At 33.1% G+C, this 20,477-nt stretch overlaps 1 protein-coding gene and 1 pseudogene across 1 annotated transcript; one reads left to right on the forward strand and one right to left on the reverse strand.

Annotated features, from left to right (window-relative positions):
• Nucleotides 1–13,445: 13,445 nt before the first annotated feature.
• On the reverse strand, nucleotides 13,446–15,149 carry LOC131598359 (uncharacterized; annotated as a pseudogene).
• Nucleotides 15,150–17,284: 2,135 nt separating this feature from the next.
• On the forward strand, nucleotides 17,285–19,883 carry LOC131598360 (rust resistance kinase Lr10-like). Its single transcript, XM_058870972.1, has 2 exons — nucleotides 17,285–17,294; nucleotides 18,640–19,883. The coding sequence occupies exons 1-2, from the start codon at nucleotides 17,285–17,287 to the stop codon at nucleotides 19,881–19,883; spliced, it is 1,254 nt and encodes a 417-aa protein (XP_058726955.1).
• The last annotated feature ends 594 nt before the right edge of the window (nucleotides 19,884–20,477 follow it).

Genomic DNA, 20,477 nt, shown 5'->3' on the forward strand with positions numbered 1-20,477 from the left:
AGGAAATAATCAGGGAACCCGTCTGGTGAAAGCTAGGAGGCAGCAATTGACATTGCGTTACTCTCTGTAAGTCACCCTCTCGGACTTGTTACGAAACATTGAGGTCAATGTTTAGTTCAAGTTTGGGGGGTGGAGCTATTTATTTTTGAATTGTTCAAATTTTCTGTTTTTATTTAATTATGTACTCCCAGTTAGAGTAAGTAGTCCCATAACAAAGCGGGAATCTCAAGCGAAGTATCAACAAGGAAGCAACATGTATAAAAAGTGGTAGGAAGTGAATGTTCAAAAATTTTTCAGTTTCACTTTCTTTTTCAATAAGTAACAAAGCAGGTATGAATTTTTGAACTCAAACTCTTAATGTGTGCAATGAAACTTAAGGTGTTAGTAAATACTGTCAGAAGTTCTTTATGGTACATTATTTATTGGATCAGCTTAGCCTTAACCAATGTGAGGAAAGCTTTCCATTGTTTACTATATGCAGGAGACCATCAATTGTTTTGACGTGTTTGTATCATGCTAAACCGTTTGTTGCATCGTTTGTGGAAATCTGTGAAAGTGATTTAGGCACTTGTTTGAATTTGAGAGTTCTTTGAGCCGACTCCACCGTAAAAATTATCTTCTTCTGTGAGAGTGTGATCCTTTGCTAACCATTCTTTGAGCCTGAGGTCAAGGTAAGCATTATAATATACACCAAGGAAAATATCTGGTGAGTTTTGATCTCAATAAAAAGTTTTGTTCTGGACCATCAACCATAAAATTTGGTGATGTGTTTTCTCTTTGACCTTTTTAGAAAGTAGGGGAGCATTCATATAATCTGAATACAGGTTGATCTCCAAGTTGGGGAGAGTCACATTTAAAAGAAGAGTAAGTACTTATGGTAATCGGTGAAAGATAAAAGAAGTCGTAGCTTGAAAAAAAAGAGAAGTAACAACGTTTGAATATAAAGATTGTTGAAAAAAAAAAGTGAAAAAGAAGAATCAAGCTACGAATGAATGAAAAAAGATGGACAGGTAAAGGAAGTAGAGTTTTAGAGAAAAAGAAATAAGTTATGAATTGGATGCTTCCCTATATTAGGAACAACCCTTGATTATCTTCTTTTCTTTGAATCTAAACCACATTACAACCATAGAAAGACCTTCTGATTCTCAGATTCCACAAGACTTGATGCGAGCAATTTGGTGAACGTATGATATGGATCTTTGTTGATTTAATTGTTTGGATGAGTGTTTAACCCCTCTTTTATTCATCATACTTTTTGATGAGAGTGATTAGTGCTGATTCAATTACAATTGTGTAGTGTTTTGAACTTCTGGAGGTAATTTGCTTTCAACGTTTGTTTCATGTGGATGTTTTGAGTTTGCAGGTAGAAAAGGAGTATTTGACTTGGTTACTGGATTGAACCACTTGAGAAAAACTTTTTGAAAAACTTGTTGCTTGATTGTCGGTAAACTTTGCTGGAGGTAAGTAATTTTGTTTAGGGACAAACAAAACTCTAAGTTGGGGAGAGTTTGTTAGGAGTAAATTAATGGTAAATTCATGTGTTAATATAAGTGATTTCTTCTCTAAACCAATGCAAAAATGTGATGAATCCATAGGTTTTTATTAAGAATTGAACTGAATAAGTTTAGTTCGTGCGTAAAGCAAATCGAATCACTTGTGGGTGTTATTGTTGCAGGTTTTGAGCTGAATAAGAACTTAAGAAGAACATGAGGAGGAAAGAAAGCTGGAAGTCTCAAAGGCTGAAGAAAAAGATGGAAAGTACAAAGGGCGCGCCGCGAGAGTTCCTAGGCGCGCCGCGAAAATACTTCTGTTTGAGGGGCGCGCCGCGCCAGCCCGTTGCCGCGCCGCGGCCTCGGCGTTAAAAGCCCAAAAGTTCTGTTTTAAAGCCCTAGTTTTCCAAGTGGTTAGATATACTTTGTGGGAGCGAAATTAGGAGAGCTATCTGATTCTGAAGCTGAGAATAACAATAGAAGGTGGATTCTTTACCAATTGAAGGCATTCTATTGAGGAAGATGAATTCCTCCATTGATTCTCGTATGTTCTTCATGTCTATGGAGAGCTAAATCCCTCTTGTTGAGTCTAAGGTAGTAGTTAACCTATGAATGTACATTACCATTGATTAATTCCTGTGAACAATTGTTTGAATTCATTATCAATAAGAAATCTTGTTTTTATTCTTAAATTATCGTTGAATCTTTGATCGAAAGAAAGGATTTAACTTTTGCCCTAGGTTACTATATTGATTCAATTGCAATTTGCAGAGATGGAATTGTAATTGGGTTTTCATAATTATCGTTCTTAATTACTATTATCGTTATTGTGATTTGGAGAGATCGAATCTCATACCTGTAAAAGTTATCTAATTTGATTTGCAGACATGGAATCTTATTTGAGGATAAGTGAAGATAATGATTCAAAGGATTGTTCTATTGTGAATTAATTGATAATTGTATAGGAATAGGTTGATGAACCCTAAGGTTCAACATATTTCTCTAATCGTTAACAACAGTTCATTACTCGCTTTTAATTTATTGTTTACTTTTGCCATTATTAAAATCATAAAATAAATCAACTCAATTTTCCTAACTCAAAATAAACAACTATAGAACGGCAGTGATATTAACCAGTCCCTGTGGATACGATATATTACCGAAAATATTTACCCAAAAATACTTTCAACAATATATATATATATATATATATATAAACCATTAGATTTAAAATAAATTATGGAAAGTATTTGTATTTTTTTCTCTCTCGTCCGTTAATAAAACTATTAATGGATGAGAGACAAACAATTCCACAAAACTTATTGTGTTTTATCATAAAAAAATTTGAGCTAACTTGTTTTGTTTGTTTTCATTTTTATAGAACACTTGTCAAAGCTGCGAATATTAGAAGGTAAGAAATTCTGAAATAATATTTACTTTTCTATATACTCCCTCTGGTCTCATTTATAAGCAAAAATTTAATTTTTAGATTTATTTAACAATCAATGTATTTAGTCTATTATTAGACTAAATACATTGATTGTTGAATGAATCTAAAAATTAAATGTTTGCTTATAATTGAGACCGGAGGGAGTAGCTCTTAATAGATGGACAGTGTAAAATAGTTTTACACTGTTGTCCAATAAAAATATATTATTCTATCATATCATTTAAGTTATTTAAAGTTTTTAATATAACTTGTCAGAATATATTATTGTCATTGATTAACAATGTAAATGTATTTTACATAGTTAGTGAATATTTTTTTTCTTTTTATTTATAGCATTATATTTATTCTTTACTTTTAAAATATACTTCGTTTTTTGTTATTTATTTATAAGAGAGATTTTTTTTTTAAAGTTTATAAAATGCTCAATATATCTAAATAATATAATATTATCATATACATTAAGTATTTAATAAATTTAAAAAGCATTTTTTTTATAAATAAGATCAATATTTATAGTGGAAGCACATCTTAATGTGTAATCATATTTTTATACACTCCTATTATTAAAAGATTTTATTGAGATCATAAATAATAGCAATACCCTATTTATTAGATGTCTAAGCAAAGATCATAAATAATAGTTGATTATCATGTGAATTATGCAATACCCCGAATAAAGATCATAACTAATAGTTGGTTATCATGTGAATTATGCAATACCCTAAATAAAAGAATAAAAGAATAATAGTTGGTCCAGTGGTAATTGACATTGGACTTGATAATGAAGACTACGGTTCGATTCCCGCAATTAATATTAATTAAAATATTATAATTAAAATTTATAAGAGTCGTATATAATATCAGAAAATTTTTGCGGATTAATTATTTTGTGAACCTAAAATCGACAATTAAATTGCTAATAATATTAAGTTTAAATTTTAATTTTTAAACAGCATTGATAAAAAAAATACAATTTATTATTATCAAACAAATTCAAAAAGATCAGCCTCATCAATTGTTTTTTACATTAAATCGTACAAAATTATAAAAAAACTAGCCCATTTAAATTAAGATTATGGATGATCTAAGTTTAAATTAAATCACATCACTGATTGAATTGACAAACCAATAGTTAAAGTGTAGGAATGTTAATTGGGCCTATTTTGAAAGAAAAAAAATTAATAAGAAATTGTTATTTCTTATTAAAAAAATACATAAATTGTTTTTTCTTATTCATTTGTAAGAAACAAAGATTTGAAAACTAATAATAATAATAATAATAATAATAATAATAATAATAATAATAATAATAATAATAATAATAATAATAATTATAATAATAATAATAATAATATTTCAAATTCATGATGAATAAACCCATCATTAACCGAAAGTAAAATGCAAAATTTTATCTGTTATTTTTTTTTCTAATGAAATACTTTTATTTTAACTGATATGCATGGATAAGTTTAAAATATTCACTAGGATTAAAAATTTCAGACCCATTATTTATAAGCCTATAGTTACAATTTGTACCAACCATAAGTATACGTTTAGTGCATTGATGTATCATTGGCCGGTACTCATTCTTTCCTTTCTCCCTTCATTCATTTTATTTTGACCCCCGCGATTGCAGCTGAAGATTTATATCACTAGTTACACTCGTTTAATAATTTCATTTCGAATAATTTTTTAAAAAAAATCAACCGTTGAACTAAAATATAATATCATATAGATTATATTTATAAAACTTAAGATTAATCTATAATAATTTATTATACCATCAAGATATCCAAAAATTAACGTCAATCATTCTTTAGACCCTTATATATTTATCTAATCAATTCTATATGTGATAACAAAATATTATTTTTCTATATTTATTTTAATTATAATAGCAAAACTAAAAATTTGATCAATTTTTAATTTGAAGAAGGATATGCTACGCACTATTTCAATTTGGATTAAACTACCGCAATTGCCGTTGTATCTATGGGGAGTCAAAAGTTTGAGTAAGATAGGTAGCGTTTTGAGCACACCACTGATGACAGATGAATGTAAGGCAAACAAATATCGCATATCGTATGCTAGAATTCTAGTTGAGTTGGATATAACGCAATAACAACTGAACGAAATTACCATTAAGGATAGAGATAACAATAAGATTAAGCAAACCGTTGAATACGAATGGAAGCCACTCTATTGTACAAAATGGCATAAGATTAGGTACAAATGTGAGGATATGTAGCTGAAGCATGGAACCAAACAGTGGATGCCTAAACAAACAGAAAACCAAAAAGCGCAGGCTAGTGAGGAAACTACTGATGCAGTTCTACAACAACAACAACTAGGTGAGACTTCTGCAACCAATCATATGATTAAAACTTCTAGAACAGAAGGAGATTCAGCTTGGACAACAGTAGGAAAAAGTGGCAAAGATAGAAGAAGGGGTAAGTACCAATCTATTTCTCCAACTCAAGTCAAATATGATAATGGTTTTACAACACTAGGAGACCAATCTGTAGTGTTCCATGATCATGCCCCATGATCATCGCATGGAATGTGCCGGGGCTAAATAAGACAGGTAAGATTATGGAGATTAGCTCCCGTCTCCTAAATCTTAACCCTATAATTGTCGTCTTAATTGAAACTAGAGTGAAGAGGAACAAATCCCAATTGATTAGAGATAAATTGGAATTTCATGGCAAGTTCTTGGATAATTATGACCATCATACGAATGGATGAATTTGGATAACTTGGGATGAGAACAAAGTGGATCTTAAACAGGTGAAAAGTACGGATCAAATGCTACATTGTGAGGTGTATGATACCAATAGGCAATTTCTTGAACTGGATGGCTGCAATCTATGCATTAAATCAGTTAAATATGAGGAAAAACTATGGCAAGATATTGAAATTATGAACTCTCAACAGCAGGAGTCTCGGATGCTTATTGGTGACTTTAACAATGTTGTGAAAGTGGAAGACATGATTGGTGGGAGTATGGTGACTAAGAAGGAATATGTTGACCTTACTAGAATGATGAGTAACACCGAGCTGTACGAAATGGAAAGTAGAGGTGATTCTTTTACTTTGTTGAATAAACAAGGTGAAAGAGCTATCTATTATAGGATAGATAGAGTTTTGGGAAATGTAGAATGGATGCAAAAACATGTGAATATCACTCTTACTAATATGACACCGAGTGTTTTAGACCACGCGATACTTATGCTGTAGGAACAGGGAACCATCATATTAGAAAGCATCACTTCAAATTTCTTAACAATACTGCTGATTTAGAAGGCTTTCAGGTAGTGGTCAGAACCAACTGGAATGAGCACATAAGGGGGAGACCTATGTTTGTGGTTTGGAGTAAACTACGGAGACTTCAACCTGTACTGAGAAAATTAAGCAAACCCAACAATGATGTGAAACTGAACATAGCTGAAGCTAGAGAAAATCTGTTAATTGCCCAAACCAATTTGATCTTGAACATAATGAATTATCACAATATTGAATTGGTAAAAAGTTGCTCTATATAGGGGATGAATATGAAACTTAGGAAGCACGTAGCTAAACTTATGATGCTTTAACTTTGTGATAGGGTTTTCCTTTCCTTTTTTGTCTTGGTTTTGAACTTTGGGGCTTTTGTACCTTTTTATTGTTTTTTTTTATTAATCAAAGTTTATATTGATTTTAAAAAAAGAATTTTTTACACCGTGAATTGTAACCGTCAGATTTTAAGTTACGTTTGACTTTTATTTTAATTATATATAAAATAATAATTATGAATGGTTGTGATGGACTGACCGTGTAAATCTTTTTACATTGATAGTGCATAACCATTAATCCTTTAAAAAAATCAATTAACTGTACTATTTATATTACTATTAGAAATTATAATAATTTAATTTTGGAGTAAGAGAATAACGTTAATAACGTTAATACTGTTTTCTTTCTTTTTGTTTTCCATTTTTAGGAGATCATCTATTATACTGAGTATATAACTTTTTACAATTTTATTGTAAAATATAAGTTATAATTCTGAATTTTTTTTTTAACATTTATATATAGATTTTACGCATTTTTTATATGAGACGTGTCTAGTTGTTAAGAATTCTTCACAAATATTTATATATTGAGACATGATTAGAAATATTTGTAACAATATTTTATATTGATGCTGCATACAATTTACAAACTATTAATACCAAAATCAAGCAATATTAATTAAACACGTAAAAAAAAAGAAGGTTCACAAATCACAATGAATCTACTCGCATATAAATAGAAGTTAATTGTGTTCTTCTTATCATAAATTTTCTTGTTCAAGTATGTTCTTGTCTGTTATTTCTTCTAAGCTGATATTTACTAGTATAATTTATTGCAGATATTCTTCTTGGAATGTTACAAGGTATTATTTTATTTTTATTTTCAATTTTTAATTTTTAATTTAAAACATAATTTTAATATTGTTTTGGTATAATTAATATCTTATGTTTTTGGTAAGAACTTAAGAACCCTTTGATCTTAACAACTAGTTACAAAATATGATTGCGTGTGAACTAAATAACAGTAGCAACTCTATCAAAAAAATAATAATAACAGTAGCAACCAGTCTAAACAATTTTAAGGAATAATACTATCCCCTTTGGTGTAAAAGCAACCATACAAACAATCCAATTAAATATAATAAAGAAAAAAAAACACACTAATAATTTATTTACTAAATTCGATCCAAGATCTAAATACGAAAAAGGTAAGGACTCTCATAATCAACTGTAAAAAGATGTTACAAGAGTTACAAATAAGTTTTAAAAAAAAATTGCAACACTGTTTTTGAAGTTCTCAGCAAATCTTTCCACTATATAAATGAACGATATAAAATAGGAAAATAACAAAGAGAATTACAACTACGCCTTAATAGTCATTTGGGGGAATTTGTAAAGAAGTATTAAAAGAAGGATCGAGTACTACTCAATCAATATAGGTGAGAATAAGAGAAAACTTCACTAAATCATTGATCCTCTATTTAAGCTGACAAAAGGAAACGTTTTCTATTAGACCTTCCTTCCCTCATGCTTCTCCTCAGCTCCGTAACAATTGGATCAATTGCCATATGTCCTTGATTGTCATCAGTCCTCAAATGTGTTGTAATGTTACTTATGCCTTATTATATGTTTTGGCTCATGACATTACCTCTCCCATTGAAACTAACTTTGTCCTCAAGGTTAAGCTTAGGATAATTGGTTTGAATGTTGTGCCAATTTTTCTAAGTAGCAACTGAAAGTGGCAGACCCTCCCATTGAATTAAGACTCGAGAAATATTTTGATACTATTGTAGCAGAGTTCGGTGTTGTACAATAGCTTATGGTGTCAGAATTGGACTCAAGTCTGTGGTGGCTAAATGTAGAGGCACGTAGGGCACTGTGTGATCACCCTTACAAGGTTTAAGGACTAAAACATGGAATACCAGATGGATCTTGGCTGACTGAGGCTACAACAACTTGTAAGCTACAAGACGAATACGTTGGATAGGAAATGATCAAAAGTAACATAGACCCAACTTCTGATTCTTTCTAAGGGCTACTGAGTGTTGCCTATAAGCTGTAGTTTGATTAGCACTTTGTCACCAACCTGAAATTCCATGAATTTGCGCTTATTGTCAGCAAAAAATTTCATAGTCTGCTTTGCCTTGGTCAGATTGACCTTCATTAAATTCAAACACTATCACGTTCTTGTAACGTCGTTTGGAGCGAAGGTATTGGTTCATACTTGATAAGCATCGGTGGTTGTCGACCATAAGCAACTTTGAAATGGCACATTCCAATGCTAGAGTCAAAGGAGGTGTTGTACCATAGTTAGGCCCAAGGTAAGAATTTTGACCAAGTACAAGGTTACTGACTAGTAAAACAACACAAATATAGTTCCAAACATTTATTGACCGTTTTGAATTGACCATCGTTTGTGGATGGTAAGGCATGCTCGTAGCCAAGGTAGCGCCACTTAATGTGAATAAATGCTGCCGAAATTGACTAGTGAAAACCTTGTTTCTATAGGATACAATTGACTGTAGAAATCCATGTAACTTGACAATATAGTTCATAAAGACTTGTGCAACCCTTGTACTCGTTAAATCTTGTTTCAAGGAAGTAAAATGGCTATACTTTGAAAGGCGATCAACCACCACAAATATGAAATAATAGGAGCTTGTTAACGGTAGGTAAGTCATGAAATCCATGGTGATATCAGCCCAAATTTGATTCGGCACAGGCAAGGGTTACTGCAGACCTGAAGGTAAGGGAAGTAGAGATTTTGACTTGTTGGCAGATCAAGCATTGAGCAACAAACTCCTTAATATCTCATTTCATGTGAGTCATTAAAACTGAGTGACGATGCATGCCTTAGTACATTGTATTCCTGCATGACCACTAAGAAGAGAAGCATGAAATTCATGAAAGATATCTTTAATCAATTCTACCTTAATAGGTACAACCTACAGGGACTTCTAAAATAACATGTTAAGTCGAACATGGTAATGAGGATCTGGAGCATTACCTAGGAGGCATTGGTTGCGTATATCTAATAATTAAGGGTCCTGATTCACGACCTGGTGGATCATGGTGATTAAATCATCATGATGGGTGGATAATACCATGAAAAAAGATCGAGAATGGGCGTCGGCAACAATATTGTCACAACCCGACTTATATTCTATGGTGAAATCGTACCCCAATAACTTGTGGAGCCAATTTTGTTGTTTCGGAATTTGAATCGTTTGGTTCGTGAGTATCTTCAAACTCTTTTGGTTAGTCTTGATAATGAACTTGTGCCCAATGATGTAATGAAGGAATTTTGCTAAGGCCTATGTGATATCATAAAGTTCAAGTACATATGTTGATTGTTTTTGCATATGAGAAAAGAGCTTTTTGGAAAAGTAAGCTATGGGGTGTTTAGCTTGACTAAGAATGGAACCAATACTAGATCGGGATGAATCTGTTTCCAGTGTAATGTGCTTTTGAAATTCAGGTAAAGCGAGCACTGGTGCTTGTGTGATTGTGGCCTTAAGAGCCTCAAACGCGTTAATAGCCTCTATATGCCAAGTGAAAGAATATTTTTTAACAAAGTGTTAAGAGGTTCGTCGATAGAGGAATATCCCTTAATAAAATGACGGCAATAGCCAGATAATCTGAGGAAACCACTGAGTTGCTTAATGTTAATCGGAATGGGCCGATCAAGGATTGCTTGAATTTTGGAACTATCCATCTTGACACCTTGACAAGAGATAGTGTGGCCCAAATAATCCACTTGTGTCATACCAAAATAAAATTTGTATAATTTAGCAAAGATTGAATCTTGCCTTAACATACTTAGAACCACCACCAACTGTTCTAGATGGGACTCCCATGAAGGGCTATACACTAAAACATCGTCAAAGAACACCAAGACTAATTTGAAAAGTTGGGACTCCCATGAAGGGATATACATTAAAAACTTGATTCACCAAGCTTTGAAAATATGTTGGGACATTGGATAATCCAAATGGCATCACTAGCCACTCATATAGTTCTTGATGTGAGCGAAAAGCGGTTTTATGTCTGTCGTCGGACTTGACAAAGTAGTTCATCAACTGTAGTAATAGGAAAACTATACCTCATAATGATGGCATTCAAAGCCCTATAATTGGTACAAAAACGCCAATTTCTATATTTTTTTCTTAACAAGCAAAACATGGGAGGAAAAAGGACTAGAACTGGACCATCTTTTCAATGTGCAATTTCTGACAGTGAGGGTAGCAGTAAGGGCGTCCATTAACTGGATTACTACATTCGAGGAGGGGAATAGAATGATCTTGAAGGCAGGGAGGAGACAGACCAACCAGTTTTCCAAAAACATCCAAAAAGGCTAATAACATCAAGTGCGAATTGGGATGTAGGTCCTTAGGAAGGGAAATTGTGTCTGATGATGCATCACTCTTGCTCTGAAATTGCAATGTAAATGAAGTGTCAATGGAATCGATATTGTGCAAACGACAAATATGGTGGAACTGATCCTGGCCCAAAGTAGGTGTAAGATCCCCATGTAAGGTTATAAACAAGTTCTGACTATAGAATTTAATGGAGAGTTTATCATAGTCTGAAATGTGGGATCCCAATGTCTTCAAACATGGCGCACCTAACATCAAATCGCCTTCAGTGAAGAATAATAAGTAAATTGGAACTTGCAATGAGTGCCCTTGCACTGTCTGTGACAGATAGATCCAGAATAAAGCCCTGTGATGTTAACTTACTACCATTTCCCACGAGAGTGTTGAAAGGTCCCGTTGATTGAATCATACTGTTGAGACAATGTGGGATTCTGGGTTGCACGAAATTGTTGGAACTTCCGCTATAAAGCAAAATATGGACATCCATCCCTTGAATTAGGCCCTTGAAATGCATGGTACCTGCTCACATAGACCCATGTAATGCGTTCAGGAACAAATGTTGTTCCCGAAGCGACTCCTTGTCAACGGTCCTCTCTGGTGGAGGGGGCTCAGAATCAGTATCTATGAGATCATCATTTTCCACATGGAGTAGATAAATATGTTTATTGGGATATTTGTGTGGTGTGGAGAATTTCTCACGACGAAGTTTGCAGCGATAATATTTTTTATATTGGGATGTTTGGTTTGTGAGAATGGTGGTTTAGGATTTGGGGTGGGTAATAAAGGTTGTAAAGATGGAGGTTTCATGTGAGGGGTGGTGAAATAAGGTGATTTAGGATTGTGGTTCAGGGTGAGTTGTTTGTCTTGAGGGGTGTATTTGTCTTCAAATAATTTGGCTAGTGGGAAGGCTTTGGATAGTAAATGAGGTGATTGTTCCACAATATCACATCTCAGACTTGGTTTAAGCCCACTAAGGAAACAGTTCAGAATAATTGTTGAGCTGAGTCCATCGAACCGATTTGCTATGGCGATGAAAGAGGTGTAGTAGTTAACTAGTGAGGTGTTTTTGTGTAAGTTTGAAAATTTCTTGGCTAGGTGATTCATATGGAGAAGGCACAAACTCCATTTTTAGGGCCCTGGTCAGTCCGACCCAAGATCTGAAAGGGTTGGTTTTGGTCATCATCTGAAACCAAGGTACCATGTATTTCTCCATGTGCGTCGCTGCTATGGTCATTCATTGTGCATCAAGTGTTGAATAATAATCAAAGAATTGCTTATATTTAAAAATCCAGTTGAGCACATAAGATCCATCAAATTATGGAAAATCGAGTTTCACATTTTTGACCTGAAAGTGAATGACCGGCTGAACAGGTGACGACGACTATGAACGACCACCGGTGGCGGAGCTGGATGTCTGCAACGAAGTAAGCTGAGCTTCGAAACGTTCCATTCGCGCACGATCTTCATTAAGGGCTTGAGCATTTTCTTCACGAATGGAAAGGAGGATGGATGTGAGGTTGATGATTGCATACTCCATTGACTTCATACGGGTGTTTTGCGCCATTGTGGGTGGCTCAATGAAAACACCAAATATCAAAGTCAGAAAATAAATTGCAACACAGTATTTGAAGTGTTTTACAAATCTTTCCACTATGCTGTAAAAGAAGGATACAAAATAGAGAAATCCAACATTGAGAATTACAAATACGACTTAATAGTCATTTGGAGGAATTGAAAAAGAAGTATTAAAAGAAGGATTTTATACTACTCAATCAGTACCGATGAGAAGAAGAGAAAACTTCACTAAATCATTTCACATCAACTACTATTAAGTGATCCTCTATTTAAGTTGACAAAAAGTAATATTTTCTGTTAGACCTTCTTTCCCTCGTGCTTCTCCTTAGAGCATCTCCAACCGTGAACCCATTTTTGGATTCTTGTGGGATCTATTAAGCCACGTCAGCTTGAAGCATCTCAATTAATTTTTCACTCCAATTGTGCAACTCTGAAGAACTCATATTGGGTCTCACTACTTTACTTTATAAATTAATATTTTATTCATATTAAATTTTATATTATTTAAAATAATAATTTAAATTATTTAAATTAAAATTGATATAAAATAAATAAAATTCAAATTTAACTTATAATTTAAAATGATAATTAAAATTAATCTCAAATTAGGGGTGGCAAACGGGCATGCCCGCCCCGCAAAAGCCTGCGAAAAAACGGGGCGGGGTGGGGCGGGCTTTTTTAAGAGTGCGGGTCTAAAACCTTGTCTCGCCCCGCAAAAAAGTGAGGGCGGGGCGGGGAAAGCCCGCGGGCATTCGGCTTTTTAGTCCTAAAAATAGTAAAATTCTATAAAAAAACAAATGTCCGCAAAAGCCCACAAAAAATAGGGTGGGGCGGGGCGGGCACATTAAAGAGAGCGGACCTAAAACCTTGCCCCGCCCCGCGAAAAAGTCCGGGTAAAACGGGCTTTCCCCACGGGTCGGGCCCGTTTTGCCACCCCTGTCTCAAATACATGGCATATAATTAAAAACAATAAAAATAAATAACATCACATAATTAATCAAACTTAAATTTCATCATCTTCATGTCCAAAACGTTCCCAAACATACTCGACTAGATCTCCTTGAAGTTAACGATGAACTAGTTTTTCACGAATACTTGCTCTAGTCTTATTGCAAGATTCAGATGAGGACCGCTAAATGTTTTAGTTGTTGAGTTGTTGTTATCCACATTATCATAAGAGTAATCAAAATTACCTCCATATGTATGTCGTCCGTATTCCACAATCATGTTGTGCAATATGATGTAGGCATATATGGTATGCTTGAAGGTCTCCATGTTCCATGCACGCGCTAGGCCACGTATAATTGCAAATCGAGATTGAAGCACTCCAAATGCCTACTTCACATCTTTTCTAGCTGATTCTTGATGTTGAGTAAATAATTTTTTCTTTTCTCCCTGTGGCATTGAAATGATCTTGACAAATGTAGTCCACTCAAGATATATAGACCATTTGCTAAATAATACCCTATATTATATGGTGTCCCATTGATTGTATATTGCACATTGGGAGCATGTCCTTCCAAAATATCGTTAAACACCTTGGATTGGTTTAACACATTAATGTCATTGTTTGAATGTGCAATACCAAAAAAAGAATGCCAAATCCATAAGTCTTGTGATGCCACTGCTTCAAGCATGATTGTGGACTTACCATGATCACCTCGATAATATTGTCATTTCCATGCAACAAGACAATTTTTCCATTTCCAATGCATACAATCAATGGAACCCAACATACCTGAAAAGCCACGTGACTCTCCCATTTGTAAAAGATGTTCAACATCAGTTTTGTTAGGCTTTCTCAAATACTCAGCCCCAAATACAACATTCACGCCCTGAACAAATCTTTGTAAGCACTCAATTGAAGTGCTCTCATCGATTCAAACATATTCGTCTACAAAGTCAGCAGGAGACCCATACGCCAACATACGAATAGCAGATGTAAATTTCTGCAATGGTGAAAGACCCATTTTACCAATTACATCGACCCTCATTTGGAAATATTCATCATGATTTCCAAGGGCATATACAATTCGAAGAAATACATGCCTATGCATTCTAAACCTTCTTCGGAATTGAACATTTGTGTATACTGGATTTTCCGAGAAGTAGTCATTGAATAATCGATTGTGCCTTAGAAGTTATGTAAACCTTCTTCGGAATTGAACATTTGCATCTTGCTTAGAAGTTGGAATTTCATTTGCCTTACCCTTCCTTTTTGCTGCTTTTTGTCCCATTGGACGCTCCATTGGTGATGAAGAGTTAAACTCATAACTTGTAGGTGTATCCGGGTTCTCCGATGATGCCCCACTAGCAGAAGTCTTTGTTATTTTTGAATAACTTCCAATCGATTCTCCCATACATTTAGGTTCATCTTTTAATAGTCTCCATGTGTACTCAAGATTGAATGTTGTACCTTGATCCTGAGCAAAAAAAAGCATGTGCAGCGGCCTTGATATTGTTCTCCGATGTCCCACTTTTGTTTCCATTAACAACTTGTTTGTAACACCCAACAAATTTTTGAACCAAGCCATTTATTCGATGCCATCGATATTTTAATTGCCCCTTCTGACTTTTCCCACGATTGTCCATGATACTGGTTATAATTGGCAGCGACTCTTACCAAAAAACTCTCAGCCTTTTGATCAACTCCCACAAATTGGATCCTTTGAAACATTGAGCCATGATTGGATAAGTATATCCTCATCCCTTGTAAATTGCTCTCGAGATTTTTTTTAATGACAAACACTTTTTTCCGTTCCAGCACCAACTTGAGTAGAAAACGGTGGAAGTTGACAACCGGACATCGGTTCATGAAGAAAAAATTCCATACTATTAGAATGCATTTGAGTGCTAGGAAACGTATTTGGATTGTTTGGTGACGGAAAAAATATGGCGGGGTTTGTTGACACCAATGGAATTTGAGAATTTTGAGAATTAGGATTTTGATAATTTTGCATGTAATTGAACAAGCTTTTTGATAATGAAAATGATTAGGATCTATTTAACCTATACAATTTTAAGTTGAAGTAAAAATATGAAATTTTGGATGAAATTTTGAGAGAGAAACTTGAAATTTAAGAGAAAATGAAAGTGAAAGAAAATTGGTGTTGGTAAATTTTTTCCTAAAAAACTATATTTATAATTGAAAAAATGGTTAATACCTATTTTCACCCCTGCCATATGGGCTTGGTTTGAAAAAACCCCTGGCAAAAAAAAGTTGCAAAAATGGCCTTAATAAATTTCAAAAGTTTCAAATTTCAAAAGTTTTATTATTATTTTTAATGACATGGATGGCTTAGTTTGCATTTTTATTATTTTTTATTTATTTTAATTCCATGTGGCAATTTTTATTATTATTTTATTATTTGATTGTTAAAAGGTTAAAATTAAAATAGGAAAATTTGAAATTTGTCTCCCATGAGTGTTGAACCCATGACCAAAGGGTTGCAAGGGGCACCCCCAACCACCAAGCCAACTGCTTATATTGTTTACATTCTGCATCAAATATATATTACAGTATTTCAATTAAACCCTAAAACCCTTTTCTACTCAATCATCTTCTTCCTCGCCTACAAAAACCTGCAAAACAGAAAAAAGAAAAGGAGTAACTGAATTCAAGACTCACCTTTAACCTATAACAAACTCTAAAACAGAAAATCGCAACCTCCAATCTTTTCCCCCATCTTCTTCACCAAGGAACTTTCTTCATCTTATTCATCACACTGAAATTTCCAGAAAATCTTCAACAACCGAACCTATATTCAACCTCTCAACAGAAATTCACACAATCTCTAATAGAATTTGATAACAGAATCGAGAAAATAAAAGAATTCACACAATCTCTAATAGAATCATCACCATAAGGATTCTTCTCTACCTCAATTCATTCTCCGAAAAAAGCTTCACAAACACTACACTGAGTTATCCATAACAAGATTCCAATCATCAGAGCCTTCATATTTCTCAATTCAAGACTCGATCAGATAAAACTCGCAGAAAAGACTCTGATTCTATACTCTCTTTGAATTCACGATTCGACCGAAAACTCCACAAGAGTACTCACTTGGGAAGTGTTGATTTCCGCTGCAAATATCTCCGCAAGATTCTTCAAATCTTCATCCTCTTCAATCGATTTCTGCAATGTCACGCATCAAACCTCATTCTAATATTCGGCATCGATTCGCAGATAGAAGCTTCATCTTTGCTGAATATTCGGATCTCCTTTTATCCGTTCGTTTGTGCGGGAGGATGAGACGGAGAAACGGAGAGAGGTTGAGATGTAGGAGAATATATATTTGATGCAGAATGTAACAACAGAAGCAGTTGACTTGGTGGTTGGGGGTGCCCCTTGCAACCCTTTGGTCATGGGTTCAACACTCTTGAGAGACAAATTTTAAACTTTCATGTGTTGAAATGTCATTTATGCCCTCTTATATATTTATGCTCAATTGCCACATGCCCTTGATTGTCTTCCGTACTTACATGTGTTGAAATGTCATTTATGCCCTCTTATATATTTATGCTCATAACACTCTTAATTAGAATCAAGAGTAAAAAGATGTTACAAGATTTACAAATAAGTTACGAGAAATTTTCATCTCATATTCTCACACAACAATAAATTCTACTCCTTACTCTTTTCAACAAAGCCACAAGAAGATTTAAGAGAAATCAAGGGATTAGATCCTTCTCCTAAAAAATATCACTAAAGGTATTTGTAATGTGCCTTCAATCCTAATGAATCTACCCAAAAGCATTAAACCATTATCATTGGATCCTAATAGTTATTTATTTTGGCCTCAATGTCTAAGGTGAATGATGATTCATTATTAATTTTACATGGTGAAAGGTAAGCATAATTTACATGGGAGGTTAAAGAGTAAGAAATGGTGGTAATAAAATGACAAACATAGTCATTCATGCATGTATGAGTAGTTTTTTTGTCTAGTATATGTTCTTTGAGGTTTAAGACAAGGTTTCATTAGTGAATATTATGACTGTGGTGAAAAAATATTAGAGGTTTCAAGAATAGCAAGAATATTTGGTTCAGATTAAGTATCAAAGTCCAGTGTCATTGGGAAGGTATCAGGACATGGGATATTAAGAGAATTCACAATCAATGAGTGTGATTGCAGGTTGTCTTGTGTTGGTCGTGTTTGTATATTAAGATAACTCATAATCATGAACTCTAGATTTCTAAAAACAACAATATTTCTAGATTATGAATCAAATGACACGTAACCCTTCATTTCTCGTGCGTAACCAAAGGATACACATTTCTTATATCTTAGATCAAACTATATCTTTGTGCAATGACTATGTGTAATACTTCATAAGGGGACTTACAAGTAATAAAGAATTTTGCTAGGACTTGCAGTGAATTGACATAGTACTTGTTGCACTTCATGTGACGAAATACAATATGAAAACGAGAATAATACTAACTGCACGCGGATGTTCAAATTACACTGATGTCACATGACAATTCATCTATGGAGTTGCTACCCAACTCCTTTGATGAATTATATGTCGTTTTGCATAAATATTTTCTAGTCTACTGACAATCCTAGTGACTCTTAAAATTATATTAAACTGCATGTTTACTTTACTCATAAAGTTCTTGGATATATATATATATATATATATATATATATATATATATATATATATATATATATATATATATATATATATATATATATATATATATATATATATATATATATATATATATATATATATATATATATTGTATTAACTGTTTGTTTAAGAACCATGATCAAAATCTTTGGTAAGTATTTGTTTCCTATTTTTTAGGGATATAGTATATAAAAAAGAGATTAAAAGAAATGATAATGCATAATTTATTTATATAAAAGGAAAAAACTAACATATGTCTCAAGGACTCAAGTTAATAAGTTGTTTATAAAAAAAAAATTAGGAACACGTGCATTCAATGTAATAAAACTTTAAATATGATTTTATTACATTTAATTATATTTAATTTTTTTTAATTATAATATCCTTAACATGTGTCCTAAGGGCACATGTTAGCATGAACCTGTATAAAATAGGGGTGAGAAACTACTACTTTCTAATCATTGTGTTTTCCTATTTATCTCAATTTTCAAAGTCAAACAATAATGGAAATATGAGAATTAATTTTTTTTTTATATTATATATAACTTGTGCAGGAATATTACAAATAATTGGGGCAACAAGAAGCTCTCGGTTATCTCAAAAAGATCGTGATTATAAAAATTTTATTGAATTGGGAAAAATCACTAGCAGATATCTCGTTCCATCAATATTTCTGGTAAGATTAACATTAGGAATCATGGTTTTCTCAGTGCTATTGATATATACATGTCGAAGAAGACATATATCAATATATGAAAATATTGAGGTTTTTCTTCGAGGGAATACTTTGATGCCAATAAGATATTCATACAAAGATATAAAGAAAATGACTCAAAGATTCAAGGATAAACTAGGCGAAGGAGGCTTTGGTCTTGTTTATAAAGGAAAGTTAATTAGTGGGTCATTTGCGGCCATAAAAATGTTGGATAAACCTAAGGGTAATGGACAGGATTTCATTAGTGAAGTCACAACCATAGGAAGAATACACCATGCCAATGTGGTGAGACTTATTGGTTTTTGTGCTGAGAGATCAAAACGTGCTCTGGTTTATGAATTCATGCCGAACGGTTCTCTTGATAAATATATTTCTACTAAAGATGATGCTTTCTCTTTAAGTTCAAATAAAATGTATGAAATCTCTCTAGGCGTTGCTCGGGGAATTGCTTATTTGCATCAAGGTTGTGACATGCAAATCTTGCATTTTGATATCAAACCTCATAATATCCTTCTTGATGAGAACTTTATTCCCAAGATTTCGGATTTTGGTCTTGCAAAACTTTATCCTAATGATAATAGTATTGTAACTATAACTGCAGCAAGAGGAACAATTGGTTACATGGCTCCTGAATTATTTTATAAAAACATTGGAGGGGTGTCTTACAAGGCTGATGTGTATAACTTCGGAATGCTTTTGATGGAAATGGCAAGTAAGAGAAGAAATTTAAATCCACATGCGGATCATTCAAGCCAACTTTTCTTTCCCTATTGGATTTATAATCAGTTGATTGAAGAAAGAGAGATAGAAATGGATGAAATGACTAATGAGGGAAAAAATAATGTAAAAAAAATGTTCATAACGGCATTATGGTGTATACAGTTAAAACCAAGTGATCGTCCTGCAATGAATAAAGTGATAGAGATGCTTGAAGGAAATATTGAGAATATTGAAATGCCTCCAAAACCTTCTTTTTATCCAAATGAAATGATTATGGAAGACCCAGATGTGAAGTCTAATGAAATTGAATCTGAAACAAACGTTGATTCTGTTAGTTTTATTGAGGAAGATCCAACACAATAAGGATCCAACACAATCCTTATTGATGAACTCTACTCGATGATTTTTAGTTTTTCATTTGCTTTTAAAAGTACATTTATGTTATCTATAGAAGAATATTTGTAATGTTGGAATATTAGTTTCTCATTTGATAAAATAATAACCATATATTATTAAATGAATATCTATAATATAAGAAAATTAGATGCTCTGGAAAACACCAAAACAACCTTTTCTCTTTGCCCTCCACCTCATCAATTTAAGGGCATTTTGTGTCCAAATAATACTTTTTGCAACTAAATTGTATTATTGGTTCTATCTCAAAAATACTTACTATCATTTTCATTTGTGTTCAAATTACAAATCCATCTATTTTAATATATAAAAATCAATTACCACCAAATTTCCTTAATTACCCTAATCACAATCAATTAAACATGGTTTTACATACCCCTGAGCGTCATTTTACATCTAATCATGATTACATTCCAACATCCAATTTAATGCAAAACTTCTTTATTGGAACACGCTTTTTTATTGCATCGGTGCATTTTCATTGGGTCATGCAGACATAGAGCCAAGTGAAATCTGCATAATTTCAAATTTGCATACCTTTTC

This window comes from Vicia villosa, linkage group LG4, assembly GCF_029867415.1.
Source record: "Vicia villosa cultivar HV-30 ecotype Madison, WI linkage group LG4, Vvil1.0, whole genome shotgun sequence".
NCBI lineage: Eukaryota > Viridiplantae > Streptophyta > Magnoliopsida > Fabales > Fabaceae > Vicia > Vicia villosa.